This window comes from Polyergus mexicanus, unplaced genomic scaffold, assembly GCF_030449975.1.
Source record: "Polyergus mexicanus isolate NDT 795.1 unplaced genomic scaffold, iyPolMexi1.0 SCAF_1, whole genome shotgun sequence".
NCBI lineage: Eukaryota > Metazoa > Arthropoda > Insecta > Hymenoptera > Formicidae > Polyergus > Polyergus mexicanus.
Window position 1 is genome coordinate 14,353,564 of NW_027223321.1, and position 27,964 is coordinate 14,381,527.

At 36.7% G+C, this 27,964-nt stretch overlaps 5 protein-coding genes across 10 annotated transcripts; 3 read left to right on the forward strand and 2 right to left on the reverse strand.

Moving 5' to 3' along the window:
- The first annotated feature begins 115 nt into the window (after positions 1-115).
- Positions 116-4,375, forward strand: LOC138936937 (dynein intermediate chain 3, ciliary). 4 transcript variants are annotated; one of them, XM_070302731.1, is made up of 11 exons: positions 116-614; positions 704-865; positions 950-1,208; positions 1,294-1,547; positions 1,619-1,778; positions 2,141-2,333; positions 2,423-2,558; positions 2,653-2,799; positions 3,380-3,595; positions 3,673-3,847; positions 4,026-4,065. In XM_070302731.1, exons 1-10 carry the CDS (start codon positions 435-437, stop codon positions 3,748-3,750), a joined length of 1,785 nt encoding a protein of 594 aa, XP_070158832.1. In that variant the 5' UTR covers positions 116-434; the 3' UTR covers positions 3,751-3,847; positions 4,026-4,065. The 4 variants fall into 4 exon arrangements, with proteins under 4 accessions (XP_070158832.1, XP_070158839.1, XP_070158854.1 ...); XM_070302738.1 differs by lacking the exons at positions 3,673-3,847; positions 4,026-4,065 and adding an exon at positions 4,318-4,375; XM_070302753.1 differs by lacking the exons at positions 3,673-3,847; positions 4,026-4,065 and adding an exon at positions 4,118-4,251.
- Positions 4,376-4,402: 27 nt separating this feature from the next.
- On the forward strand, positions 4,403-11,067 carry LOC138936970 (jouberin). The gene is made up of 6 exons (XM_070302791.1): positions 4,403-6,077; positions 6,797-6,938; positions 7,553-7,921; positions 8,212-8,367; positions 8,743-9,194; positions 9,448-11,067. Exons 1-6 carry the CDS (start codon positions 4,591-4,593, stop codon positions 10,448-10,450), a joined length of 3,609 nt encoding a protein of 1,202 aa, XP_070158892.1. The 5' UTR covers positions 4,403-4,590; the 3' UTR covers positions 10,451-11,067.
- Positions 10,574-19,373, reverse strand: Tapas (tapas). Of its 3 annotated transcripts, XM_070302672.1 has the most exons (18): positions 18,836-19,373; positions 18,622-18,750; positions 16,883-17,038; positions 16,510-16,724; positions 16,097-16,248; positions 15,688-15,793; positions 15,313-15,606; positions 15,097-15,240; positions 14,697-15,038; positions 14,425-14,625; positions 14,084-14,344; positions 13,751-14,005; positions 13,307-13,651; positions 12,998-13,218; positions 12,535-12,736; positions 12,345-12,454; positions 12,119-12,270; positions 10,574-12,019 (listed from the first exon to the last, which is right to left on the reverse strand). In XM_070302672.1, the coding sequence occupies exons 3-18, from the start codon at positions 16,962-16,964 to the stop codon at positions 11,766-11,768; spliced, it is 3,336 nt and encodes a 1,111-aa protein (XP_070158773.1). In that variant the 5' UTR covers positions 16,965-17,038; positions 18,622-18,750; positions 18,836-19,373; the 3' UTR covers positions 10,574-11,765. The 3 variants fall into 3 exon arrangements, with proteins under 3 accessions (XP_070158773.1, XP_070158766.1, XP_070158782.1); XM_070302665.1 differs by lacking the exon at positions 18,622-18,750; XM_070302681.1 differs by lacking the exons at positions 18,622-18,750; positions 18,836-19,373 and adding an exon at positions 18,444-18,590.
- A 1,198-nt stretch (positions 19,374-20,571) lies between these two features.
- On the reverse strand, positions 20,572-26,214 carry Pabp (poly(A) binding protein). Its single transcript, XM_070302721.1, has 4 exons — positions 25,509-26,214; positions 23,904-24,214; positions 22,839-23,787; positions 20,572-21,263 (listed from the first exon to the last, which is right to left on the reverse strand). The coding sequence occupies exons 1-4, from the start codon at positions 25,699-25,701 to the stop codon at positions 20,809-20,811; spliced, it is 1,908 nt and encodes a 635-aa protein (XP_070158822.1). The 5' UTR covers positions 25,702-26,214; the 3' UTR covers positions 20,572-20,808.
- Positions 26,215-26,571: 357 nt separating this feature from the next.
- LOC138937016 (cytochrome b-c1 complex subunit 7) lies at positions 26,572-27,796 on the forward strand. Its single transcript, XM_070302867.1, has 4 exons — positions 26,572-26,713; positions 26,834-26,884; positions 27,290-27,456; positions 27,530-27,796. Exons 1-4 carry the CDS (start codon positions 26,686-26,688, stop codon positions 27,605-27,607), a joined length of 324 nt encoding a protein of 107 aa, XP_070158968.1. The 5' UTR covers positions 26,572-26,685; the 3' UTR covers positions 27,608-27,796.
- The last annotated feature ends 168 nt before the right edge of the window (positions 27,797-27,964 follow it).

Below are 27,964 nucleotides of genomic sequence, written 5' to 3' on the forward strand. Positions count from 1 at the left end.
GTCTAACATTGAGCCTACGAGCGCAGAATATGCGTTGGCGTACAAGATGATGTTTATTCTTGATCAGGGTTTAAATCCCAAAGTGCCAGTTTTAGTGAAAACCGATTGAACCAAGTCTCACACTATACGATATATCCTGCGTTACTATAGTAACCATCATGTGCTTAATTGATAATACCTAGTAGATATTACTTTTAACGAAAGTAGAACTTTACTAGACAAACTGTGAAGAAAAGACAGAAATATATGCAAAGTTGTTTCTTACACTATAATATAATTTTTATATCTTTTATCATACCCAAAAAGTACTATTAAATATTTTCTAATAAGAGAAAATAAAATTTTAAATATTAAACTGAACAACGAGTATACGTTGGATCTGTATTTCTCTTCTTTTCTCTGCTCTATAATTTTGCAATTATTTATTATATACTATGAATGCGGAGTACGCTTATACGAAGAAAAGAATGCATTTTGGGAAGAGATGCAATTTTACCGACTTCGATAAGATCGAGGTGGAGATCAAGTCAAATCCGTCATTAATGAGCAATTACATCAGAATGGATCCCGTTACGCATGCTACGCAATTTGGTAAAGTTTACGCGGTCCACGAGGTATGATATATTTCTTTGGGCAATATTTTTGCGAAAAATACATTGTCATCTATCACATACACACACATATATATATATATATGTCGCAGGTAAATACAACTACTGCGACATATAAAGATAACAAGATGTTTCATTACGAGGGCGGTTGGCCAAAGGATGTAAATATAAAGGATTTGGAACAGACGGTCAGATATAGACGCAAGATCGAGAAAGATGAACTGTACATCCATACTATGCTACAATTGTTACCCGTAAAGAAAAGATTTTATCTCCTTTTTCTCTGTTGTCGATTTTTTTGAAATGATCAGGATTGAGACTTTCTCGTTCTTTTCAAGTCGATGGAGCACTACATTTTGCAAAACAACGCTTGCAACATCTACGAGCAGTATTTTGCCGACATAGAGGCGAGCCCGCTGATACAGAGGGCCTTCTCGCGCACAGTGAACGTTTATCGTGATCCTCTGACGATGAAACGGCAGATTGCTCATCTGTCATGGTCGCCGGATCAGGGCAATCGCTTCGCAGCTAGTTACTGCAACGATGATTTCAAGAAGAGCTCCAGCGGCAATTACGCGTCGTACGTTTGGGAAGTAGGTGCGCGTCGAACACGCACAAGCGATTGAAGTTGAATAGCAATCGCGTTGACGAATAATATATTAGAAGAAATTCTATCCCGTAGAGAATCCAAACAATCCCTACATGACGCTAAAGCCATTCTGTCCAATTTTAACATTGGAATACAATCCCAAGGACAGCAATATTTTGATAAGTGGTCTGGCGACCGGTCAGGTAACCTGCTGGGACATCAGGCGAGGATCGGAAGCGGTAGACATCAGCTCGGTTGAGTTCAGTCACCGGGATCCCTGCAACAAAACCCTGTGGATCAATTCCAAGACGGGTACTGAATTCTTTAGCGCCTCGAAAGACGGACAGGTGTATATTTAATTCCTCGCGTACTCATGAGATATCCGTAATAGGACTGAGTTGTATATTTGATCGTGTAGATAAAGTGGTGGGATATCAGGAAAATGCAGATTCCGACGGAGACTTTGGTAATAGACCTGCTAAAGCCGGAAGATCAGAATGTAGACAAGGCGATCGGCATTTCGGCTCTTCAATTCGAGCCATCAATTGGCACGCGTTTCATGTGCGGTTTGGAAAACGGTATGATAGATTTGCCAGATGGATTATATACATATTTGGATCTTATTCGAAATTACTTCGCGCTTTTATAGACTTTTCGAGGAATAGGAAAGAAATAAATTTAAAAAAATTGTTAATTGATAAATTTTACAAAACTTTGATGACGCGAAGAAACAACAAGCGATTCTCAAAAAAAAAAAAAAAAAAAAAAAAAAAAAAAAAAAAAATTACATGATATAGTCCTGTAAATGATACGATAACTTATAGTCACAAAATGTCACGTAAATGTCATTAATGCTCAAACAAATAGAATAGATCTTTTGAGTTTGTCCTTGAATATTGAACGTAAAATTACCTATGATGGGGATAATTCTAATATCCAGGTATCGTGATATCGGGCAATCGCAAGGGTAAAACGCCTAGCGAGAAAATCGCGTCGAGATTCAAAGCGCAATACGGACCGGTTATAAGTTTGGAGAGGAATCCGACATTCGTGAAAAACTTTTTAACGGTCGGCGACTGGAGCGCAAGAATTTGGTCAGAGGACTGTAGGGAATCCTGCATAGCGTGGACACCGTGAGTGTTTTAGAAATAAATGATTACGAGAAACTTGCGCGGCAAGCTTGTTAAATGATTAAACGAAACAAAATTAAATATTTCTATAGCGGTCACCGAGATTTTTTAACCGGGGGCGCGTGGAGCGCCACGCGTTATTCCGTCTATTATCTGATTAAAACCGATGGCACTTTAGACGTGTGGGATTTCCTAATTCAACAGGACAGCCCGGTTCTTAGCGTAAAGGTATTGCGCTAACACAACTTACGTAACTACAATTTCGAAATTTTTTTAATAATTTAATTAAATTTTAATTTTGTAATAACAATATCGTTTAAAGATCTGCGACGAGAGCTTGACGTGTTTACGGCCACATGAGCAAGGACAATTAGCTGCGGTTGCGAACAAAAAGGGTTCAACCTATCTGCTCGAATTTTCCGAAGCTTTAAAAGTCAATCAAAAGAACGACAAATTGCTATTAACTGCGGTAAATATTAGATAATAATAGAAAGATTGATTAAAAAAGATGGTTTTTTTATTTATTTTTGCAAAGTATATGTCATATATATCTACAATAATAAACACAATTTCGAATATTTGTAATGTTTCTTGCTATTACTGTATTAATTTCTAACCATATATTTCTTGTTAATAATTATTATATTTTATTATGATAATAATAATAATAATAATAATTATTATTATTATTATTATTATTATATTATGAATTATTAATTTTTTCAACGTTATGAATTATGTATATTTTTAAAATTTTAATAGAAGAGAAAAATATATTAATATTTGATAAGCTTTTTTTTGTTGCAGTTATATTGATAATTGCATAAGCCAATAATATAAGAACAGTCAATCTGTTTCGATATATGGTGAAAAAATTTATATGATTTCTTATTTTTGTTATCATAATCTAATATGGCTGCAATGGCCAAGAATGATAGTTTATATCATCTAGGAAAATAGAGATAGAAGAAATAGATTTTAACAGATCTCCTACGCATTCTAATATTCTTGAATTAATACAATCAGTAACGCTATTAATTTTGCCTCAGCTTCTAGATCGTGAGACGCGTAGAGAGAAGGTGATAGAAGCGAAAAATAGAGAGCAACGATTAAAATTGAAGACTCTAAAGATGCACAGCGAGTCGGATTTTGCAGATGTTTCCTCGAAACCGGACGAACGGGAGGATGCTAAAGAATCTTTGGACAGTTTGAGGAATGCGCTGATAGCGCAATGTGAACAAGAATACGAAAATATGATTAATACGGTGAGGGAACCATTTCGTCGCTAAGCTCAATTGATTTCGTGTGTAAGATACATGTTACCAAATTTAAATTATTACAGGAATTAATACGACAGATGGAAGCGAGCAATGTGGAATTGAATAATAATGTGATGCAAAATGATGTTATTATAAATTGAAATGATAAATAACTAATGATTAATAATTAAAATACAAATAGTAAAATATTTCAATCCCAATTGAGCGATCCGAGGGGAAATAAATAATTTAAAAAAAGTAAATTCAGATAAAGAATTCTATAATAAAATTTATAAAGATTTTGACAATAAAATCGAGATATGTTATCTTTAAATTAAAGAAACCTTTGAGAAAGTCTGTTTTAATTCTTGGATCTATTCTTTCTTTTACTGCTTTTCTCTCTCTTGAAAAACTTTTTTCTTTGTTCTCTTTTAAGGTAAATCATGCTGCAACAGTTTAGTCGAATAAAAATTCTTGCATTTCTATGAAAATGACGCGAAAGAGAAAAATTATTATCTTTTATCTCAGATCCTGCCTTAATTATCACGAGTGTATGAAGATCTCGTGAGATGTGAAATATGCAATCCTTGCTCAAAAATCGCATTCGTAAGAGTTTTGAATTAGTGACCGCCGTCGCCGGTTATCGATCGATCCACACTCTTTTATGCGGTCAGTAACTGAATATATATTCCCACACCTGGTACTGGTACACCTGTACTCGTTCCTAGCAACGAGCTGTTGGTGGGCGACTCTTTCTACGCAACGGATAACGAGTTATTGCAATACTTAGTTATACCAATGATATTAACAAATACTACACACAGTGAGGACAGAGAATTATTTTCTTTAGTGTCTATGACTTTACAAGGCAATAGTGAATATACCATCTTTGTGAATGCAACCGATCGATTCGCACATAGTGAAATACATGCCCGCAATATCTTTTCTCGAACGACCTTATTCCTTTTAGCGTGATAAGAGTCTAGAAAGAGGTTGTAAGAATGGCTAAATCCGCCGAGTCTACGAGGGGTAGAAAATTGAGGAGATCGCGCAATGTATCATCCTTCTTAGAGGAGTCGACGGAGAGCGCGATCTCGCTGCCGAAAGCGACGATGAGCGTCGTTGTGGATGTTCATAGTGAAAATTCGTCGAACCGTCAACGACGGAATGATGAGAATGGTCTCGCGATCGAACTCTCGGACGATAAAGAGACTAAACATTCCTCTCAGAGCTCGAAAGTTTCCTCGCGAGCGAGCGAAGCGTCTTGGAATCGATCCGTTGATCGCGTAGCGAGGAGGAAGAAGTCCTCCAACGATCGTTCTCATCGGTCGCATGATGAGGCAATGACGATAGTGTCATTGGATCTGATACATGAAGCCGGGAACAGGAACGATTCCCATGAGGAGAAGCCACGTCGCAGGAAGCAATGGAACGCTGCGACGAACGAGACAGAGATGATTGATTCGAAAAGGCCACCGCGGAAACGTTGGTCAAAAGATACCGGGGTCATTCGGCTGCCCGAGACAAGCGATGACACTTCTCCGTTGATCGACGACTCGCAACATCGTAAAGTTCCAGTTCCGGCACCGCGAACCAGTAACATAGCTCTTGTTTTCGATAATCCGGCGTTCATGTCCGAGGACGAGATACTCCGCATCGAGACCGATCACAATCGCGATAGCACCAGGATCGAGATGGGGAAAATGGGAAGTGATCGCTCGAATATTGATGAGGCTGGCTCAACGTCTGGTAGCTCGTCGAGGAAGCAACGACAAAGCGAACGACATATCGCGATGAATAGCGACAGTCGGTCTTCGAAGATAATCAGATTTGAACAATCTTTGAACGGTCGAAAGAACAGCAACGGAGAACTGGATTTGTCGACGAGTTTAGAGAGAGTCACCGATGAGGTTCGATCGAGCTCGATGGAAGATCGAACATTGACAAGCGGTGACGGAAGACTTCAATCGGAAACGACGACGCGAGATCGATCGTCGAGAAGAAGAGAGCGATCGTTGTTTGAAAAGAAGAAGATTCCCGTCGATGACAAGGTCATCAGCTTGTCAGCCGCGAAGGACACGATCGATCCGATGGTCAAAAGAAAGAAGAGAAAGAAACGGAAACAGGAGAAGGAAGAAACGAGGGAAGACGAGAGGAGATACATTTCCGTAACAATTCATCGGGCGGACATGCTCGAAGACGACTACGCGAACGTAAAACGGCCGATGGTGATGGTCCACATTGTGGAGACACGCACCGGCTCGTACCTGAAGAACGGCAGCGCCTATCTTCGGCCGTTAATCACCGGCAAATTCGATTTCAGGGAGAATAAGTCAATGATACCGGTTTGGGAAGAGGAACTCGTCTTCGAGCACGACTTTGACGCGATCTTGAAACGCGAGGATAGCGATCGGACGGTGATCCTTTTCGAAGTGATAGACCTCTTAAGCTTCGCCGAAGCGAGCCTCAGCTACGATAGAATCGGCAAGTATCTTCTTCGATGACGTATTAATAATTATTAATAAATAAATATACAGGATCACTTCTTTATATAGATCTTTATTATTTTACTATAGGATGTCACATTTTAATATTGTTTATAGGTTTTTATATTATATTATATAATAAAGATTTATATATTAAAGCTGATTCTGTGTGTGTGAACATTTGTTTAAAATTGTGTCAATCAAAGATATAATTTAACAAATGTATTTAAGATTGTCTCAATAGTTGCGGTACATTTTGTTGCAGTTTTGATATTAAGCAAAAATAATCAATTATTTATCTGTTTGTTGGAAAGGACATCAGTCAAAAACACTACTTGTACGAAATATACGCGAATTAGCTATATTGTTACAAAAGTGAGCAGAATGTATGTTAATTATCTAATTGTTCTTTCTTATTCTATTGCGATTTTATATCGAATAGTCTTTTTTTTATTTTTTCTATAAATTGATTATTACATGAAGTAAACTGATATAATATATTACATTTTAAGTCAAGGAAACAAGGACAACTTTACGGCTGAAAATATTTTCAGTAAATTACTCAGTTGTAAAAACTATTGATAAAATATATATATTGTATGTATTGTAATATCTCGGTCAAGTTACTATTACAATAATTTACTTTAATTACACTCTTCCGGAAAATGAATATATTATTAATATTAATTGAGTATATCAATTTATGTTTGATTTCAGGTAGCGAGGGATGCTGGAACAAAATCGCGTGGGCGTTCCTTAAACCTGTTGGAATCAATAACGTGCTTCACACGGATAAGAAAGTGCGATTGCAGCTTTACAGACCTAGACGAAGCTCCAAGCGATACGGGAAACACACATGCGAGGTATATCTCTCCGTTTTTCATTTGATCAACGAACCTTTGATAATTTTCGTCGGTTTGTAATCTAAAATCTTTAAACATTTTTTTAGAAATTCTATACATTTTTAGAAATTCTATACTATAATCTGTTTTCTATTTGTTTGCATTTTGTTTCGAATAGTTCATTACATGGATTAAAATTTTCTATGTCTTCATATAAATCTTTCTTCTGTATATCGAAATCAGTTTTTTTAATATGTCGGAAACTTTCTCTGGTTCCACTTGCCTGATATCCTTCATTAATAAATAACATACTTTATCACATGTGCACACGTATTATATTTATAAATTTATAAATTATTTATTTATAAATCTGTTATATCAAATATGAATCGTAACACGCGTACATAACAATAAATCTATTTTAATTCGATGTATAGTATTAAAGGAGAAGATCATGTAATTCTCTTTCTCTCTTTCTTCAAACTTTTATCGACAAGAATTGAGAGAAGCGAGAAGAGCCTTTGAACGCTTTGTATTTTTTTTCCTTTTTTTAGCAGGGAAGAAAAAATTTATGCCAAGTTTCGTAAAAGACGATATCGCATTTTGTAATTTTTCTTTCACATATGTATATATAGGTTTATACGTGGTGGCAGTCGAACAAGAGGGACAAGTATCCGAGCAGTCTCCTGGTAACAGTAACTTCAGTCCCATCATCGAAACACGAATCTGTGCTTTATCAACAATTACCGCTAAATGATCTTCTCAACGATGCACATAACGATTCACGGAGAGGACTCTCGACGGAGCGTCGCACGTCAGAATCGACGATTGGTCTCCCAAAATGGGCGCGACTGGCCGCTCAGTCCTGCAAAATCCCGAACGAGAAAATGTTCGAGACGGAAGCAATCGAAAACGGCTGTTTCTACGTCACCTTTAGCAACGACGGCAAGTATCTGGCCTGCGTCCATTCCGAGGAGTACAATTATCCAATTATCATTTATGAGGTGCGTTCGCAATGTCGAACATATTGAGATAAATTAATATTAGACCTATAGAAGAGAGAAAGAGGGAGAGAGAGAGAGAGAGAGAGAGAGAGAAGGGATGAAAAAGAATTTTCATTTTAAATTTCGATTTCTTCAAAGCAAAGTGTGTCTCTCGCAGAACTCAATATTGTACCTGTACAATCACCGTTGATACAAAAAAATGTTTATTTTTTCTTTGACAATGTAAATTTTTATTCGCCAAAACAAAATAATATATATCTCCGAGTTGTATATAATTATTATTTTTACAGATCGAAACCGGCAAAATCCACGTTCGATTTCTCGGCCACAAAACTTTTGTGTACTCTCTAAATTGGTCCAAGGACGATTATCACCTGCTGTCGGCGTCTGCGGATCAAACGGCGCGTATCTGGGATATTCGCAATCAGATTGTACAGCACATCGAGGTAATTGAACAAGTCGCTCCTGTTTTTTGCTTTATTAAGATTAATGAGAGTCTAAAACACCCTTTCTACATATCAATATTTTCCAAATATTCAAAATACAACTGTATGCGTATATTTTGTCAATATCGTTTGTCTATTTTTTTAATATATTTGTGCTATATAATTTTGAATATTTTATAATTAAAAAATATTAAAGGTTTTGTCACATATTTTGATCGAAACCGTTTAAAACGTAGTGTGATCTACGATAAACGGTTTTCGAGATTAAGCATTAAACGAATGTATATATTAGAGAGAATTTACACTATACTTATATAGAGTATAAAACGGATAAAATTGACAATTGATTTTACTTGGCTGTTCAATTTATTGCAGATGCTGCCGCATCCTTCGTATGTTTATTGCGCCAGGTACGCTCCCGGCAAGATGATGATTGTAGCAACAGGATGTTACGATGGAGTAGTTCGCATCTGGGCAAACGAGAGCGGAATATCAACGAAGCGAGAGTTGAACCAGGAATTGGAGGGACACAAGGGTTTCGTCAACTCCATGATCTTTCAAAAAAATGGTAACTTGATCACGGCTGACAGTGTAGGATCGATAATCCTTTGGACAGTTCGCCGAAATGGTAGAATGTCATCGAGGTGGGAATGGTGCATCGCGAGGAGGATAAAGATTCGCGAGATTGAGGGGGTTGTCATCAATACGATCGTTCTGCATCCTCTTGAGTCTAGACTTCTCGTGCACTCAAGGGACAATGGCCTGCGAATGATGGATCTCGCGACCGGCGTGATTTTGCAGAAATATGAACAGTTGAACAATCAAAGGTATATTCACCAAAAGAATGTCTCTCTTTATTCTTGATATTTTACAGATTTATCATTCATCTTGAAATTTTTTTTCCGTATTCTTCTTGATTTCTTCTAATCAACTCATCTTCATCTTCATAGTTTGCTCTAACATGATTTTCATTTCCCCTTCAAATCTCTCTGAGTCCTCAGAGAGAGAGAGAGAGAGAAATTCTTTATCGCATTATTTATTAATTCGATCTATTGAATTCCTCATTTTCCTTATTCGTAGGATACAATTGAAAGCCTGCATATCTCCCTGCGGAGGTTTGATCTTGTGTGGCGGAGAGGATTCCATACTAAACATCTGGAACTTGGAGACGGGTAAGCATGTGGCCAAATATGCAGACGGGCGTAGTTCGTCCAGAGCGGTCATTACTTGCGTAGATTATCATCCCTACGACCATGTGTTGGCATTCTCAATATTCGGCAATCTGACGTCGGTCCGCGTCTTGAGATTCAATAAGAACGCGATCGGCAGCGATATTGGATTAAATCTTCTTACGGAGGAACCGGAGGATACATCACGAGTTTGTGATAATGAAGTGATCATGAACGTCTTGGAGTATCCTTTGTCCCAGCAGGGCAAATCCAGTGGCGATACGACAGTGAAGAAAGAGATCTTCTCGTCTTCTTGTCGACCCGCTAATGATCACACGATGATCCAGATCGAGAATGACGATTGCGAGATATCGTGGACAACACTCCGTCGCTTAAAAGAAATGGAACGATGTTGGAGGGAGAAGAGCCGGAATCGCTTGCATTGTATTATCGAAAAGATCGACTCGATGCTGTCCAAGAGTTCAATATTCTTTGAGGATGAAGGCGAACGGATTTCCAGCCAGATAAACGAGCGTCGCCGTTCCTGGATCCGACCAAATACTAGTACATCCAGCGGCATCATTCCTGAAGGAGACATACTCCTTGAAGACTGCGCTGCAAATTCCATTAGATATCACCAGAGTGATCCTAACGAGAACAATAAGAACGCACGGTCCGTGAGTCGCCAGATTTGCTCTGATTCCCGCAAATCGATTTCAGCTTCTCTTGAAAAAACGAATATGCTCGAGCTAAGTTCTCCGGACAGCGCCGGAACTTACATCGTGGAAATGCCGAATTTGAATGAAAATGTCGACAAGGTATCATTCATAGCCGAGAAGATGGATTCTATTCAACCGAGCGACAGCTCGCTGGCCAGCAATGTTACATTTATTATAGAGAACGAGCGAACATGAGTAAGTTTTCTATCGTGTTTTTTGTATTAACCTTTTTTTAACATAAAATGATAACGCTATCTCTGTCGTATGGTGTGCACAACATATTTTAATTATATAAATAATATAAAGGTATAAAATGTACACAATGGCAAAAATCATCGTACATGAATTTTATTTGTTGTAATTCTATCTGTCGCTTTCTTTAATTTTAGATCAATAAAAAAATAAACATATATATCTGTTACAAATAAACCTCGCAAGAATTTCTAACAATATACTTATAGTATGGCAATAAAGTAAATTATTCCAATTCAGGATTACGTGGCGGAAGAGACTAATCATATGATGTCTAAATATGTGTAATCAGCATATATGTGCGCCTGGACTGCACGCGATACAATAATATTCCTTATATGATGTGTATGTATGTATGTATGTATATATATATGTATGTATGTATATATATATGTGTGTGTGTGTGTGTGTGTTTGTTTGTGTGTGGAATGTCGTTATATTTAGTTAATTATTATACACAGCCAATCTTTGTCGTTAAATAATTATACTGTTTGTTTAATCTCATGAAATTGTTGTGCTAAGTTAAACAACGACAAAGAAATTTAAAAGAACAAAACATTTTTGCTAAGGAATACTTGACACAAATAATAATAATAATAATAATAATAATAATAATAATAATAATAATAATAATAATAATAATGCTTTCAAGATTATACAACATAATTAATAGAATGATTTTAATAATCAAATAACTTAGTTTCTAAATAAACTTTACGTTATAACTTCAACAGTAATACATCTCTGTCTAATTGTGCGATAACAAAAATGTAATCTGTAATAAAAAATGATGAATGGTAAAAGCCGAAGCAAAAATAACATGTTTATGTAATCATAAACATAAGTCTTTACGCAAACTATAATAATGAAAGCGCTTCTTCAATCAATTGAACTCTGCTATACGCATTGTAATCTATCGTGTCTGTATTTTTTAATACTAAAAAGAAAAAAAAATATATAATTTCCGAACAACGAAATGCGTAATCACGGAAACGAACTCAAATAACATTAAATGAAATATAAAAATTCTGGATAGCTATCTTTCTATACCATTCATACACGTGCCGTGCCGTTATAGAAAAAAAAGTAATAAAAAAATATGTACTATATACTATAAATATATTCACGCATTATCCTTTTACATTCAGCTATGCGTGGTTATGCGAGCGATATGATACTGTGTCACTATAAAAGGATAACGATAACGCGATGGTAAGGAAAATAACATGTTTCTTCCACCCATTAATCACTATACAAGCTAACTAGATACTAGATCCTTCTCGAATTCATCAATATATTTGGCACGTTTCTCTTCCACCAATAATTTATCAATGTATATATCTTTTTCAGTACTGACGTCGATTAATCTTAGGCCCAGCACAGTGCCATTGGCCGGCGAGAGGTGATCAACCACCGATTCGGCGACTACTGAGACAAAGTCTTTATCAAGCACTAAATCCTTAAACCTTATACAATCGTTTACCGTCCAGTCAATATTCATCGGCTCTATTCCTGATCATTGTTACAAAAAAAAAAATAGATCATCGTTAAAATTCATGTGAAGAAATAATTCGAGAGATCGAGAAAAAGAACAATTATATATTTTCTTACCAATAAGTTTAGCCTTCACAGCTTGATATGGTAGCTTCATGAAATCACTCTTCAACGGCTGCAAGCTACTGCGCGACACTATCGTTACATCCCCAAAGTCGCAAAAATATACGGATACCTCGTTATCGCTAATAATATTGGTAACGTACACTCTAAAACAAAATTGAGCGTTGCTACTAATTGAGGAAAGTCTCTTTTATATTGAAAGATTGCATATATCGCGCACCTGTACCAATCATCTCGTAACTTGCCCGCATATAGCTTGCCCTCACCGACAGTTTCCACTGACGGACCATCGTACTCACCGCAGTATTTTTGTAGATCGATCATCATCGTCTAAAAATGATTTGAGGTGTAGTGTAAGAATCTACCCCGGTTCGTTTGGCTAATCAAATAAACTTTGATGTGCATATAACCTTCAATTTGCCCGTATCGTTCAACGGCTGTACGATAAAATGTCCTGGATGCGCGGCTAATGTCACGTGAACGTCAAAATATTGGCCGATATCAGAGATGGTGGGTGGATTTAATTTACCAACGGAATCGAGAACGCGAGAATTCCTGCGTTCCAAACGTTTCTTTGATGACTTAATATTGTTGTTGCCATCTTCGTTGACTCTGCAAATACAAAGTATCTGTGTGTGTAAGTATTTTTAGATAGATTCATAAAATCAATAGAGAGCTATAAAACAGTAAAGTTAATACAAGTAATATTAAGTAAAATTAATATAAGTAATACACAGTGAAGTAGAATGACAAAGAAATATAAGATGAAAAATACAAAGACGAAAAGTTCAGAAATAAAGATACAAAATATAAGGCAAGAAAAAGGATAGTCAGATGTTCCTCGACAGGAAATTAAAACATAAATATATTTACTTTAATAGTTCACTTTCATAAATCAATGATGTATTTATAGAGGCCATCATGTTATTCGGTCCAATTCTCTTGAAAATCTCCACTATTGGTATTCCAGATGGGCTGATTTTGATGATATGTGCCAGAAGCAGATCCGTATCTGATACTAATTCGCGAAATCTCGCCACGAGGCTTCCGTTGTACTTAGATTCATCGAGATGGTGCAGAAAGATCTGCATCGCCTGTTTTTCACATGCAAATCCACAAGTATCAATCATCTTATCGTTATGAAATATCGAAGATTGAAATTCGACAGAAATTAGTTTTTACCTGTGGTGGAATGTAGTGCAGAGCATTTGAAACTTTTTCGCTCGTGTGAAACAGATCTCTTCTCGACATCGTGACGGTTTTACCGATGTCGAATAAAAACACTGTTACTTCATCCTCGTTAGGCATGTCCTTTACTCGCGCCCTATACCACTGCGAGTCCCATTTTGCAAAATACACTTTGGTGAAGTGAATCGCTTCGCTCGCCAAAGAGGTCGTCATGTTGTTTACAAATATTTGCGACAAGGCCTCGCTGTTCACTAGACTTCTCATAAATGAATTTAGTTGTGCATAGATCTTACCGTACTCGTCTATGTGTATAATATATAATTCGATTAACTGATTTGTCTGCAATGTGAGGACAGTCAATGTATATTTGTAGAAAATTAAGAAGAGAACTGTAAAACTGAGACGGATTGTAATATAAATTGAAATTTTCATAATTACTTGTATCTTGGATGTGGTGTCAATGTCTCTTAAAATCTTGTTAAATAGAATTTGATTCACATCTACATGTCTGCCCTCTTTGTCTGTCCTGGTATCATAAAAAATCACCGTCGTATACGAGCCGTACTCATCAGCGTTCGTGCCATGTACTTTGACTAAAAACATCTGCTCGACCAAGAGATGATTCTCAATCTCCATAACGAACTGGGTGTAATCGCGAAACTCTTCTAATCTCTCAAGAGCTACTCTGGTTGCCTGCGCAAGATAGAAATACGCGCGAATACAATTAACGTAAAAACGCAATCAAAACAAGAAATACGGCTGAAAGATTACTTGGGCTGAAAGCTTGCAGAATTTCTTGTCGAGAGGATGTAGCGCATCAAGTTTATACTGCTCATCGTAGCCCTCGTCGATAAAGAAAACTGTGGCAAGTCCGGTCTCGAAGTCGAAATCTATACATTGAACTCGGTGCCAATTGTTATCCTCGAGAACGGCATAAAAATCTCCAACGATACATTCCACCAATGGGATCGAGATAGGTTTTTTCTTATCATAATGCTTTGTCATTTCCCTTGTCATTTCCATGAAATTATCCTAGAAAAAAGAAGGGAGAGGAAAATAAAAATAAGCTTTAGTTGATGAAAAGAAAAGCGAACAAATAATACTATACTTACATTATTCTCACACAAACGAACCCAAATTTCTACGGTGCTTATGACACAAGTGACATATACCTGCCAAGTGGTCATCTTGGGTACCGTGAGTTTACCAGGCGCAGCAGGCCCGATTGGGCTCAATTGTATCTTTTCATTAGACGGGAAGTTATTCTCGACAACATCCTTATATATAAATGGGGTAGAATTATTTCCCGATCGCTAGAGAAAAATATAGGAAAGTTTAATTTTGATAAGAAAAACATCGAAAGACCATATATCGTATGTATTACTTTTGAAGTTGGCGAGGGTCGGCAAAGTATCGTCGAATCACCGACGCCCTTTTCCTGATTTATGTCCGCGCATTCCTCGATAATCCCCTGCCAGTTATGGGGCAAAGCCTCTTTATATTGCTCGCAGTAATATTCGGGTAGTAGATGCATAAAGACCCCGCTGTGATGCTTAGTTACAATGTTCAGAATACGCTCCATCACCAATTTCTCGTCGACAGTCGTTATCTCAGGGTTCGACAATTCCTTGGCAAGATTCACCAGAGCCAGGCGCGCTGCGATCTTCTCGGCTTCCTCCTCGGATACCGCGTCTTCCGGATACGTGTGAAATGTGTGTGCACCAACCTGCGAAATTCATATATTTGTCAACGTCGAAAAAAAAAGAAAAATAAGATGCCTGTACCTTCACACTGGCATAGATGGTAATCTTAGCAGAATTTTTCTCCTTTTTCGAATACATTTTATAAACAGGTGTTGATAGATTCAATCTATTAGCATGAATCTGCAGATCTCTCCTAGGATCAGAAATCTGATATGGTGGCATGATCTGCAAGAATAATTCGATTGAAAGAAGCCTTTAGCTAGATCAAGAGATATTCTAGTTCCTTGATATTCTTACCTGCGATTTTTCAAAAATCGATGGGATAGACGAAAACGCATGACCATTATTACAGTTATCGATCAGCGAGGAAGTTCTAAGCATAATAGGAGTACTTTTAGGAGGAGAAACTTTGAGTCTCTCACTCAGTTTCGAGGGTTTGAGCTCTGCAGTCTTTGGTTTCAAATTTATCACAGGAAATGTTGCTGTTTTGTCATTTAATACTTTGCACTTTAAATCTTCTATAGTCTTACAATTAATAACGCTTTGGTTCAAAGTCCCTATACTCGGATTTATCGCGTTATCTGTCAGTCTCTGAAATTATTAATATATGATTAATGTTTAATGACGAAGATTTATCAAGAGTTTCGAATCGCTTGGAACATTTGTGCTCACTTTAATAGGAGGAGAAACAGGCGGTGTATTCGGAGCAAAATTTGGTTTCTCATTATTAATCGATAACGGACACTGTACAATAGTTTCCATGAGAGGTAAAATGGGTCTAAAATATTATTTGTGTTAGAAATATATTATAGATTATTATACAAATGCATAGATTGTATATACAAATGTAAAATATATAATTAAACAGTCTTAATCTAAACAAAAACAGTTAAAACAATTTTATTTGTATATATATATATATATATATATATATATATATATATATATATATATATATATATATAGTGTTAACTATCAGGAATATAAAACAACATATTAAACTGTATATAATAAATGCTAAAAAAGATATTTGAATAGAAAAATAATATTTGGATTCATTTTTTTTTTTTTTTTCAAATACCTGCTGAAATCTGTATACACATTACTCTTCCCGGGTGTTGATTTGGTGAAGGAACCAGAAGAATTTACATAACTGTTCTTTGTAGGTTGAAAGCCATTGAAATTATTGTTATTTCTAGCACTAGGAGAAAAACCTTTGGTAGGGTGGACTCGCTGAAAAAAAATTCTGTATAATTAATTGTAGCCATGTAAATCCAACTAAGCTTTTTTCTCGCATCAGAGCAAGCATAAAATAATAGTTTTCAACAATTTGATACAATAGCGCAGAACGCATAAGTCAAATAATCGTCGAATTTTTTTTTCTATTTATTAATTGATATTTATCAATTAACTTGACGAAATGATGTAAAGTATATTTTCATCACAACATAATTATATCCTCTTGAAAAATATAAAATATTGATAAGTGATTACTTTTTTAGATTGAGGTCGTATTTTTCGTCGTGTTTTTTGTCGTGAAATCAATTTCGTAAGATGCGCTGTTGTTCTAGAAGGTGTAGCTTCCACATATAGTTCCCCATTTTTTCTTGTTACAATAACTTCCGGTATACTACGTACAAAAGTTTCAAGGGAGGAATATCCAAATTGATTGTAGGGTAGCGATTCTCCTGCGACCATACGGTAATCATCTGTAAGGAGAGAAAGTTTCTCTATCAATATTTTAAAATGATATATAAATTAAGCATATTAGAGTATTATGAGATTAATTATATCATAATATTTTTCATCAATGATATTTAAAATTATGTAATAATAGTAAAATTGTTGTAATAATTTCATTGTTTACCTCTTAACCTGTCTAATCTGATACCACCCTTGCACGATATCAAACATGATCGCAAATTCTTCACAACTTCGTCTTGACTCATGATAATTCTCTCTCATAAAAGAGAGAATACAGGAAGAAATATATTTAAATTCTCGGATATTCTAATTAATTGACCTGAAAAGAATTTCATAGATAAATAATATTGTAACAAAGTATAATTGTTCATTCGTTAGATTCTAAGACAAAGTCAAATAATAAAGGAATAAGGAATTTATATTGAAGATAAAAAGATAGATAAAATCGCAGGATATCTCTTATTAGATTCAACTCTCTCATGATAAGAAGTAAAGTAATATGTAATAAATAAGACTTGAAGATGGAGAGATGTAAAAGATGTTCATAGAACCTGCAGATACGCCAAAGCGAAAGAATATTGGGAATGCGCGACGTTTGCGATTATTGTTGTTGCTGAGAAATACTTAATTAAATTTTGACACTTTGTGTAATAATAGTTAATAACGAGTTATATTCATAATTAGATAAAATATGATGTAACATCTATGATGTAATATAAATACTCGGATAATATTTAGTGAGGATAAAAATTTGGAAAACATATACAGATATAGATAATTAAAAATCTTCCTTTATTTGTATTTCTCCATTCCTTTTTCTTAAGAAACTGACACAATCTAGTCATAAACAAATAAAAATAAAGGAAAATGTAAAGAAAACATTTCTAAGTAATTCACATTATAATTTTATCACATTTATCTCAAGCCTGTGATAAGAATTCATATTTTTTAAAGAATTATTTCATTATTTATTCAAATTTTATTTTATTTTCGTTTATCTAATATGTTATATATCTAATAATTAAAGAATAATACTTTCATTTATTTTTTAGAATTCGTTCCTTTTTATACCTAAAAGAAACAAAGTAAGGTATCTACACAAAGATATAGTAAAGGTATCTTTATATTTTTTTCTTATTTTACAAGATGGTAATTTTTCATGGTATTGAGGTAATCTTTTGAGAACGCATAAGGGTCAAAATCGCTTTGAGGAGAAAAATAGGGGAAAGAGTAATTAAAAAGTTTCAAACATGCATTTTTCCTCAAAATGTATCTCGTTTCAGAAGTATCTTAAAAAGAAAAATTTTGGCAGACCAAAAATGAAATTTTCGATCACTTTTTGAAAAATTTTTGCAAAAAATTGCAAAAAATTATATAGAAAAATATATTGAAGTGCGCAATTAAACTGTGCTCATCTAGAATAGGAGAAAAAAAAAAAGTTGATCTCTAATTGCTTTCTACATATCAAGATGTTTCAAAATTAATAAACATTAATTCATAAATAAATAAATAAATAAATATTAATTAATTAATAAACATTGAAATTGAAATCTGTATTGAAATCTTTGTCGGAAAATAAATTTTTGAAAACTACAAAATTAAATTATATTATTATTAATTAACGCCTTCGACATCGTAAAAAATGCCGGATATCTTTTATCTAAAATAAAAATAAAAAAAAAGATACGAAAGATTGCTACTTATCATGGACACCTTGGATATACCTCAAAAGCAAGATTATGCAAATTGCGGTTTACATATCATTGCGGATGTTGCAGTGTTGCGCATTCAGAGAACAATGTAGCCTCGCGCGCCTGAATAAGGTTCGGGGTTCGCGGTTCGGATTGACGAGATACGAGATCCAAAGGACCGTCTCGCAAGCGAGACGTCGCGTTTCCTCACCGTGTATATTGCCATATGCCGTAATTAACGATAACGACGAATGTGATCGAGAGAACAGGATGATGATTTCTCTGCGCGGGGAATCGCGCGCAAGTAAAACGGTATCGCCTGGCGATAAGTCGGCCGATTCTAGGGAACGATTGAGGTCATCCATTAGCGGTGGAATGAATGTGTATATATATATATATGTGTGTGTGTGTGTGTGTGTGTATACCTTCTCTCTGGTCGCGCGCGACGAAATCACGCTCGGTCGCCGCTGGCGACGCGAGTCGAACGACTCGAATTTCGTCGATTTCGTCAGTCGCTCTCGATGTCCGTTCACAGAACGTTTGGCCCGGAATTCACGCGACTGCAATTTTCCTCGTTGGTCTCCCTGAACCGGCTCTTGAACGGTTTACCAAATATCTCTTGGGAAGACGTACGCACAGACCACGCACGATTGACGGACTGACCAAGACTGACTCGGAATCTCGATCTCGTCCCGTTCCCGTTCCCGTCGCAGAGAGCCGCGCGCGATCGCGGAATATTTCTCTTTCTCTCTCTCTTCTCCCACGCGACAGCCTATCCGCTCGCCGAAGTGGGTCGCGGCCGCCAATCATGCGTTTGCCTCTTCGCTGACTATGAGAAACTCCGTTACGCGCGAAATTTTTTTTGAACCGCCGACTACTCTTGGCGAGATGCATTCCGATGTTTTTTAATTTCGATTTTCGTTCGAGCCGCACGATTAGGCCGATTTCTGTCGAGCTTAACTAGGATACAAAGAGCGATATATAAGACTTCTCTCTTATATTTCATTTTCTTCGATTTTTTAATTCGCAATAGTTGAATCAACACTTAATATCCATAAATTTTTATTCCAGTCAATTGTTTCTCGCAGCATATTGAATCAGAATTGTTATGAATTGAATAACATACATCGATAATATCATACATCTTTATGTTATAAAAATATATAAATCTTGCGTGAAATTAACTGCAGAATATTACATTAATCGCAGTTATTCCTCCTTTGATTCGTCCAACCTCGTATCCTGCCTCGAATGTAAATCAATTAGTACTTCGTGAGCAATCGTAGATCAGAAAATTTATTTTTCTTAGAAAGAAACACGCGTACATATTCGAGATCTAAAGCCATATCACGGGCATAAAGTGTAGGAAAAAAAAAAAAAAAAAAAAAAAAACTTCTCACGAACTGATGATATTAATCTCTCGCTCTTATCGCTCAAGTATCATTTTACGTCGAGAGTCTGCGACAGTTGCAGAACTTAAAACGAGCCAAGTATAACCGTTATCTATCTTTCGATAAACTGTAAAGGACAACTGAAGAAGACAAAAGGTACTCTATAGAAATGCTGCAACCATTTCTCTAATCGTTTTCTTAAATTAAAGATATATGTTTAGGAAAGGAAAATACGCAAGGAAAAATTCAAAAAAATGCGATCAGCGGACGCAATAGTTGTAGATACTGTTAAGCAACAATTGTTAGCCGCTAACACTGATCGGTTTTTTTCAAATATCTATACCTTGATTTAGTTTTTCTGAAAACTGATCGTCTAACCATTACGTTTGCCGAACGCGATTTAATCAATTTTTTTATTTTTATTTTTATTCGGACTTTTTGAAAACAATGTGCAATTACTTCAAAAGTGCCATTAAATTGATATAAAATTACACGTAACAATCTTTGTTTCATTCCTTTTTATTTTCTTTTTCTCAATATTTCTATTTTTTTTCTGAATTTATATAATTGTAAGTTAATATAAAATTACATATAATAATCTCTCTTTTTTCATTTTTTTTTCCCCCAAAGTAGACGCGATTAAACTTTTAAATTTAAATTCTAAATATACGTTTACGTCTATACATTTTTACGCAACACATTTATTTTCAAAAACAGACGGCGATTCGTGTGCGATTGTTTCGCGAGTAAAGCTACCAACGCTTAGAGTAAAAAAAAAAGAGAGACATGAATATATTTTGAAAGAAAAATTTATTATCATAAGACTTTTTTAGGGGAAGGTATTTTACATTCAAATATATAAACTTAATCGCGTCTAATACAAAAAAATAAAAATAAATAAAAAAAGAGAGATTATCATATATAATTTTATATCAATTTAATCGCAAATTTAAAATAATTGAACACTATTTTCAAACAAAAAGTCCGATCTCACAAAGCACGGTTTCTTATTCCTTTTTCGGTGCAACAGCTTGTTTGGCCTGATGAGCCTGTAACACGGCCACGGCCTCTTCGACCTTAGCTTTCAAGGATTCGTTGTGCTCCAGCATATGAAGCAACTCGCTGTTATCGATCTCCAACAGCATACCGGTGATTTTGCCGGTCAGCGACGGATACATGCATTGAATGAGTGGGAACAATCGCTCGCCCAGCATCTGCTTTTGTTCCTGCGGCGGCGCCGCTGCCAACATCGACGCGGTGAGCGGCTCCTGGCCTTGGATATGTACGGCCTGCTGTACCGAAGGGCCGCTCGGTGCAGGTAGCGCCATAGCCGTTTGCGGCGGGTTGCGCATGTTCGCGGTGTACTTGTAGTTCGGCGGACGGCTTTGACCGGGTGAAACCCCGACAGCAGGCCCGGCCATGGAACGGCTCTGCATGTTGGCGCCACCGACTGCTTGTTGACCTTGAAGGAAAAGAAAAAAATATCAATTGTGCGCGCAGATCTCTTCGCTTACGATAATAAAATTGAATATAATCATTATAACGTTATATCTATTTCGTTACGTTGTACAATCTTACAATAATAATCGAATAGTTTATATCTATTTAGACGAGTAATATTCAATATGAGATGTGCGTTGAATGAACAATGCATCATTCCAATTTTTTTCTGGGAAAGAATTGACTATTTTCGATAATTATACAATAATATGATTGACATAAAAAATAGCTATAAGAGAATCAACTACGATCAAAAAATTAGTTTTGTGATTGTGTCGGTGATAATGATCGTTTCGAGTCACATGACTTTATATACATATACCAATGTACACGTAGAGTCGACGAACTTTAAACTTTATTTACAATACTATAAACACACTTCAGATAACACAAACAAGAAACTTGAAATGTATACGTTCGCGCACCCTCAATTCCGTTGAAGGACTGTAACGGTTTCATCTTTGCTATTCTCCATATAGTTCTTTTCCGTTACATTATTTGTAATAATATTATCAGAGTCTTGAGTGAATAGCTTCGCATATCGAGTTTTGAACGTTAACCACCAATGTTTTGATATTTTTGAAGGACAATTATTTTCGCAATGTATATATGTTTTTCATATAAATCTTTCCATATTCATGTAATTATATACATATGAATTATATTTAATAATTTCTACTTAAGCGAATATTTAATTAAAATTAGACAGTTATTATACAATTAACTTGCATCCAATTATGTACTTTTTATGAGTTAGAAATCGAGATTATAGTATATCGATCTAATTTGAGAATCATTAGCCACTTTAACATCATCAGTTGAGAGAATGTTAACGAGCCATCTTTGTATGTTTATCTCTTATTTCTATTCTCTCTTTATAAATATTCTTTAAAAGTATACATACATTAAGTTGTTTTTGAAATTTATCATTATTTGAGTTTCCTATTTATTTATTTATGCTAAGAAAGATAACTATTAAATTATATTAAAATTTTGTGTAATTTGTTGGATGTCAAAATGATCACATATATAGGTATGGAAGTAGTATTATAGGAAATTCGATAATGGACTTACACAGATCGCACTCTTTAGAATAAATAAAATTACTTAAAGAAAATAAACTCTTTTATTACATATAAAAAAATATAAAAAAATATATATATATATTCTTTTTTGCAATATGTTCTCTTAAAACCTTCTATTTCAAACAGATATAAATAGAAAGTAAATTTAGTCAATAAATTAATATAATCTCTCTTTTATATAAGAAATCTCTTTCAAAAAAACATTTATAGATATATTAAAAAATAATAATTTCTATTCGTCCATGCTTTTTAAAACAATAAAATTCTTTCAATTTTATAAAGATTCGAAACAGTCTAAAGTGTTTCGAATTTTTGTAAGATATTAACTTTTTGTAAGATAACTTTTTGATACGATGAAATAAATATAAATGAGATGATAACGACAAAAACCTAAGCAAAAACTTGAATCATAGGTACCGTGCAACGACTACGTTTTTGGCATCTTTTCATACCTGTGATAGGTCTGGCGGATATGCTGTTACGCAAGGCGCCAGCCTGTGCAGCAGGGGCGCGCGGCGCCGCTCGGAAAGGTGCGGATTGCATGGATGCGAATCCGGAGTTTCCGGTCTGCGCGTTCGGTCGTACTTGATTCGGTTGCGCTGGCCAGCGCGGAGTGGCGCGGATCTGAGCCATCTGAGCAGGTCCGTAGAAGCGTTGCGGTTGCGGCAATGTGGGAACGAAGTAACTGCCGGCATTACCAGGCTGGAATATCTGGCCCATTTGTTGCATGCGTACGTTCGCCATGCGTTGCATATATTGAGAGGCGAGATGCGCCTTACGATCCTCTTTCCGTTGCGCCAGAGCAACGTAGAGCGGTTTCGAGCCCACAATTCTCCCATTCATCTCTGTGACAGCTTTGGTGGCCTCCTCCGGCTGCGAGAAACATACGAAGCCGAAACCCTTACTACGACCATCCTCCATCATTACCTTCGCAGATGTGATCGTGCCAAACGGCGTAAATTCCTTGCGCAGACGCTCGTCGTCGATCGTATCGTCCAGATTCTTCACGTAGAGGTTCACACCCTGGTAGCGATTCAATCGCTCGATCTTCAATTGCTCGAATTTTCGTTTGAGCTCCTGCTGACGCTCAGCCTTCTTCTGGGCGCGGCCAACGTACATGCACTTGCCCTCAGAGATCTCCTTGCCATTCAGCTCGAGCACCGCCTGCTCAGCCGCGTCCGGGTCCTCGAACGCGACGAATCCAAAGCCGCGCGATTTGCCATCGTCCTTGCTCATCACTTTATGACTGGTAATGGTCCCGTATTTCTCGAACATTTCTTTGAGTTTGTCGTCCGTCATGTCCTCACCGAAGTTCTTTACGTAGACATTCGTGAATAGCTTGGCCTTCTCGCCCAATTCCTTTTCGCGTTCCTTGCGTGGAATAAATTTACCGACGTACACCTATGCGCGTGAACAGAAAAGAAACATGTTAGTATATTGTATCGACAAGTAAATCGATTGAATCTTTTGCTTTAACGATAAAGGAATAAGAAGCGTTATTTTTTTTTTTGCTTTACCTTTTTGCCGTTCAACAACATGCCGTTGACTTTGTCTATCGACTTGTTGGCCGCCTCCTCAGTCTCGAAGTGAACGAAACCGTATCCTTTAGAGGCGCCCGACTCGTCCTGCGCGACCTTGCAGCTTAATATATTACCGAAAGCGGAGAATGTATCATACATGGCTTTATTGTCTATATTTTTGTCTAAATTCTTTATGAATACATTTCCGACGCCCGATTTACGTAGGGAGGGATCACGCTGGGACCACATGATTCGAATGGGCCGCCCCTTTATCATGTCAAAGTTCATAGTATCGAGGGCGCGTTCGGCTGAAACATAAATATCCGTAAATGTATTTAATGCAGAAATTCTCTTGGAAAGTGTAAAATAAAATTTTAATGTGCCGTTATAAATTTTTTTTTTTATATTTCTTATCATAAAATAAATTAATGGCTATATGTACAAGTGTCGTTTGCGCGACTGCAATATATTTACGACGATGAACTGTAACTATTCGTTTTCGAGATTCGTTTATTTTTATTGCATTTTCTAAATTTAGCTTCAGATACAGCTATCATATTTGGTTCAATGCAAGAAATGCAATTAGAATATAGAGCTAAATCAAAAGATCTAGACGAACATGGATAAGCGTAGATAAAAGTATGACAATAGACAAAAGGGAAAGAATGTAGGAAGTAGCTCTGGCCAGTTTCTTTGCCTTTTTTTTATTATCGAGATGCCTATTTCAGGTAGAATACAAAGACAAAGATAGAAAAAATTGTTTTCAGCTTTCCCTTCTCTCTTTCTCGGATATACCCGTCTTTTGTATCGTCACGGGAAGCAAGTCCAAAGATTAAACAAAGGCGCGGGACACATTCTTTGATTTTTCTTTTCAAAGATACAACGGACATCTGTTTCTTGGAATTTCTTTTTTCTTTTATTTCTCTTTTTGGAATCTTTGTATATCTCGAGTTCGGTGGAAAAGGGATACATACAGAAGAGAAGTACGAAAAATCATGTTTTAGAAAATTAACTTTTTCAGCCTGAAACGAAGCGAAAGCTGCAAACATGCGCGAGTCATAAAGCTCGTCATCGAAATACGCAGCATCTACATTTGCGTGCGCAGCTACATATTTTTCTAGATTTCTCTCCCTCTCTCTTTTTTTTTCTAGGCCATCTTCATTTAACATGCGCGAAACGCGTGAAAATCGCGGGGTGACGCGTGCAAAGCCAAAAATTTGGATCAGTTTTCGCGTGACCGCGAAGCATCCGATATTTCTCTCGAGAAAAAAATGTAATGACAAATATAATGAAAAAAAATATTTGATTAATAAAAAAAACAAACACCCTTTCCTCTCCCCCTTCGTTGCGAGGCAGTTTAACCGTTAACCATCATCGTGAAACGACGGCGGACGGCGACGACGACGACGACGACGACGCGAATCCAATATGGCGGACGGCAACAGTGGGCACGTAAAGCGCGGCACGTGTGCGAGGCACATGCAGCAGGCGGTCGCCATTTGCGCGCGCGCGCGCGCTTGCTCGGGGACCCACGTTGCGTCATACATTCGCAATGACACGGGATAGCACGTAGAAACGATAAATTGTAATATGATGACTCACCGTCAGCCGGTTGCTGAAAGTTGACATATGCGTAGCCGAGCGAACGACGGGTGATCATGTCGCGGCATACGCGTATCGATAGTACAGGACCTGCCGACGAGAATTTTTCGAACAGCATCGCCTCGGTGATGTCGGTATGCAGGTCGCCCACGTAGAGCGAGGCCATCGGGTAATTGGGCGCTCCGGGATTCATGATGCTGGCGGCTGCGGAGTATCGTGTTTCTTCGAGTCTTCACCGGGTGGAGAAAGGGAGAAAGAGAGAGAGAGAGAGAGGATATACCAATATGGATGGATCGAGAGAGCGGTGCTCTTTCCAATTCCTTTTGGCTTCAAACGCGCGAGGATTTTCGCTTCTCGCCCCCTCCTTCACCTCCGCCGCCTCTTCTTCCTCGCAATATGGCTCGTCCTCTTTTCGACTCGCGCCAAGTCCTCTCTTGTCTCGTATCGCGTTGCGTTGCGTTGCGTTCCGTCACTCGCACACTGCCAGGGTTACGACGGTTTTCGCCTACGGTTTTGCAATTTTTTTGTATGCGTTTTTTTTCAGGAAACTTTTTTGCTTTTTTTTTTTGGGTTTTTATAGAAGAGTTAGTTTCACGAATGAACGTAGGTTGTGTGGCCTATTTCGGCGAAAGAGGAAACACACAACCAAACGTGAACACAACTCTACTCTTACTGAGGCAGAAGAGCGTCGCGGACAGTCGCGGAACTTCCTGCGCGCATTTATATACCCGGCCGCGCAACCGTCCCGTTCACTTCCGGCAAAGTAGTCCCCTCCCCTCCCCCCAAGCCCCTCGCTCTTCAGCGACATCTACGATAAGAAGTTGTCAAAATGGCCAATGAAGAAAGAGATCTCGATCGACCGGCCATAGTTATAAGAGAAATATAGTTACTTTACTCCGATTGGCTATCGGATAGGGAAATTCCTAGGGACTTCAAAGTTTCTTGCAATAGCGGCCAATCGGTATTTTGGACAAGTTTGTGAAAATTTTCGTTCTACACACGTCTTTTGTTTGATTTGTCAGGGACGTATATATATGTCATTTTCGCGAATAATGACAATCGAACTATCAAACGCGCACCGCCATTTGACTTTGGACTTTGGACAAGTTGATCGTGTCGTTAACGAAAACCGACTAATTTCTTCCGCAATCCTTGTTAAAAGCGTCTCATTCCGAAAATGAGCAAACAGATGAATCGGTTGATTAGTAAGTAGACAATTTCAAAGTCTACCTTTAATGATTTTCGATATGATTTTGTTCTTATATAAAACCGCAATCCGCTGTATCAAGATACAGATTCTTACATAATGCGTTGCCCCTTTTCAGCCACCAACTTCAGGAAATGGTGCTATAACCTCAGTGGATTTAACCAATATGGTAATGATAGATTTATTTACGTATGTCGTAAATTTGTCGTATTAAAATTCGTTATTAGTGGTTTGACATTAATATACTTAACCTGATTTTTATATATCGATGACATATTTTCCTACATATATAGATACTAATTTTTAACAACTCGCTTTTGTTGAATTTTTACATGTAAGTATTTAATGTGTTTCGAATAGTCATTTCTTTAGTTATTTCATCGTACATCAAATATATCTAATCTGAATGATATCTACGATGCGTCATATTACATTTCATACTGATCGCATACATCTATATCTTCTTATATAAAAGAGTTGGCTTCGACAAGCATATTAATTTACGTACAGATAACATTCTGATAGTTTAAGAATTGTTACAACCTTGAAATAAAGAAACAATTGTTCCGTTCAGGATTATGGAGGGATGATTGTCTGTATGAGGACGAGGATGTAAAAGAAGCACTAAGGCGCCTTCCCCAGCATATCAAAGATGAACGTAACTTTCGTATAGTGAGAGCCTTGCAATTGGATGCCAACAAGAGACTCTTACCTAAGGAGCAGTGGACTAAATTTGAAGAAGTATGTAAATGTTGATCGTCATACTGCCCAGCCAATTCAAACATCACTTAACTGACAAAAGATATTTTTGCAGGATGTACTATATCTCCATCCGTACATCGAGGAAGTTAGGAAAGAGCGCGAGGAGAAAGAAAACTGGGACTCTTCGTAAAGCGTAATGTGGTGCAACAGTTGTTATAGTAAATGTAACAAAAATTTACTTCTCTAATGCGTACTTTGTGCGATGAAGAGTTCTGGTCTGTACATATATATTAAGATAAATAGATATTAAATAAATTATATTTGCTTCCTTAAAAAAATGGCCATTTATGGAATAAACAGCAGTTTTCTTTGTCGCTTATCAAGGAATATCCGGCATTCTTGTATCGCAGCACCCGTCTCATTTCCTAAATGATCGCTTCTAAGTAACTCAAATCGATAGTGATTGTAAAAGATTTGTCATATATAGAGATGATCACATTAGTTAAACATTAACTTTTCATTTATATTAGTGTTTAATTATCGTGAG

Excerpts from the sequence above, each read along its gene's own strand:
- LOC138937016 (XM_070302867.1), top strand. The coding sequence starts at position 26,686 with ATGAGCAAACAGATGAATCGGTTGATTA. Across the intron at positions 26,885-27,289 it reads CAGTGGATTTAACCAATATG|GATTATGGAGGGATGATTGT; the intron begins GTAATGATAGAT and ends TGTTCCGTTCAG. Across the intron at positions 27,457-27,529 it reads AGTGGACTAAATTTGAAGAA|GATGTACTATATCTCCATCC; the intron begins GTATGTAAATGT and ends ATATTTTTGCAG.
- Tapas (XM_070302665.1), bottom strand. The coding sequence starts at position 16,964 with ATGAGTCAAGACGAAGTTGTGAAGAATTTGCGATCATGTTTGATATCG. Across the intron at positions 16,725-16,882 it reads CAGATTAGACAGGTTAAGAG|ATGATTACCGTATGGTCGCA; the intron begins GTAAACAATGAA and ends CTCTCCTTACAG. Across the intron at positions 13,652-13,750 it reads ACACCACATCCAAGATACAA|ACAAATCAGTTAATCGAATT; the intron begins GTAATTATGAAA and ends CTCACATTGCAG.
- Pabp (XM_070302721.1), bottom strand. The coding sequence starts at position 25,701 with ATGAATCCCGGAGCGCCCAATTACCCGATGGCCTCGCTCTACGTGGGC. Across the intron at positions 23,788-23,903 it reads TGTTGTTGAACGGCAAAAAG|GTGTACGTCGGTAAATTTAT; the intron begins GTAAAGCAAAAA and ends TCACGCGCATAG. Across the intron at positions 21,264-22,838 it reads ATCCGCCAGACCTATCACAG|GTCAACAAGCAGTCGGTGGC; the intron begins GTATGAAAAGAT and ends TTTTCCTTCAAG.
- LOC138936937 (XM_070302731.1), top strand. The coding sequence starts at position 435 with ATGAATGCGGAGTACGCTTATACGAAGAAAAGAATGCATTTTGGGAAG. Across the intron at positions 615-703 it reads AAGTTTACGCGGTCCACGAG|GTAAATACAACTACTGCGAC; the intron begins GTATGATATATT and ends TATATGTCGCAG. Across the intron at positions 866-949 it reads CTATGCTACAATTGTTACCC|TCGATGGAGCACTACATTTT; the intron begins GTAAAGAAAAGA and ends GTTCTTTTCAAG.
- LOC138936970 (XM_070302791.1), top strand. The coding sequence starts at position 4,591 with ATGGCTAAATCCGCCGAGTCTACGAGGGGTAGAAAATTGAGGAGATCG. Across the intron at positions 6,078-6,796 it reads AGCTACGATAGAATCGGCAA|CGAGGGATGCTGGAACAAAA; the intron begins GTATCTTCTTCG and ends GATTTCAGGTAG. Across the intron at positions 8,368-8,742 it reads AGATTGTACAGCACATCGAG|ATGCTGCCGCATCCTTCGTA; the intron begins GTAATTGAACAA and ends AATTTATTGCAG.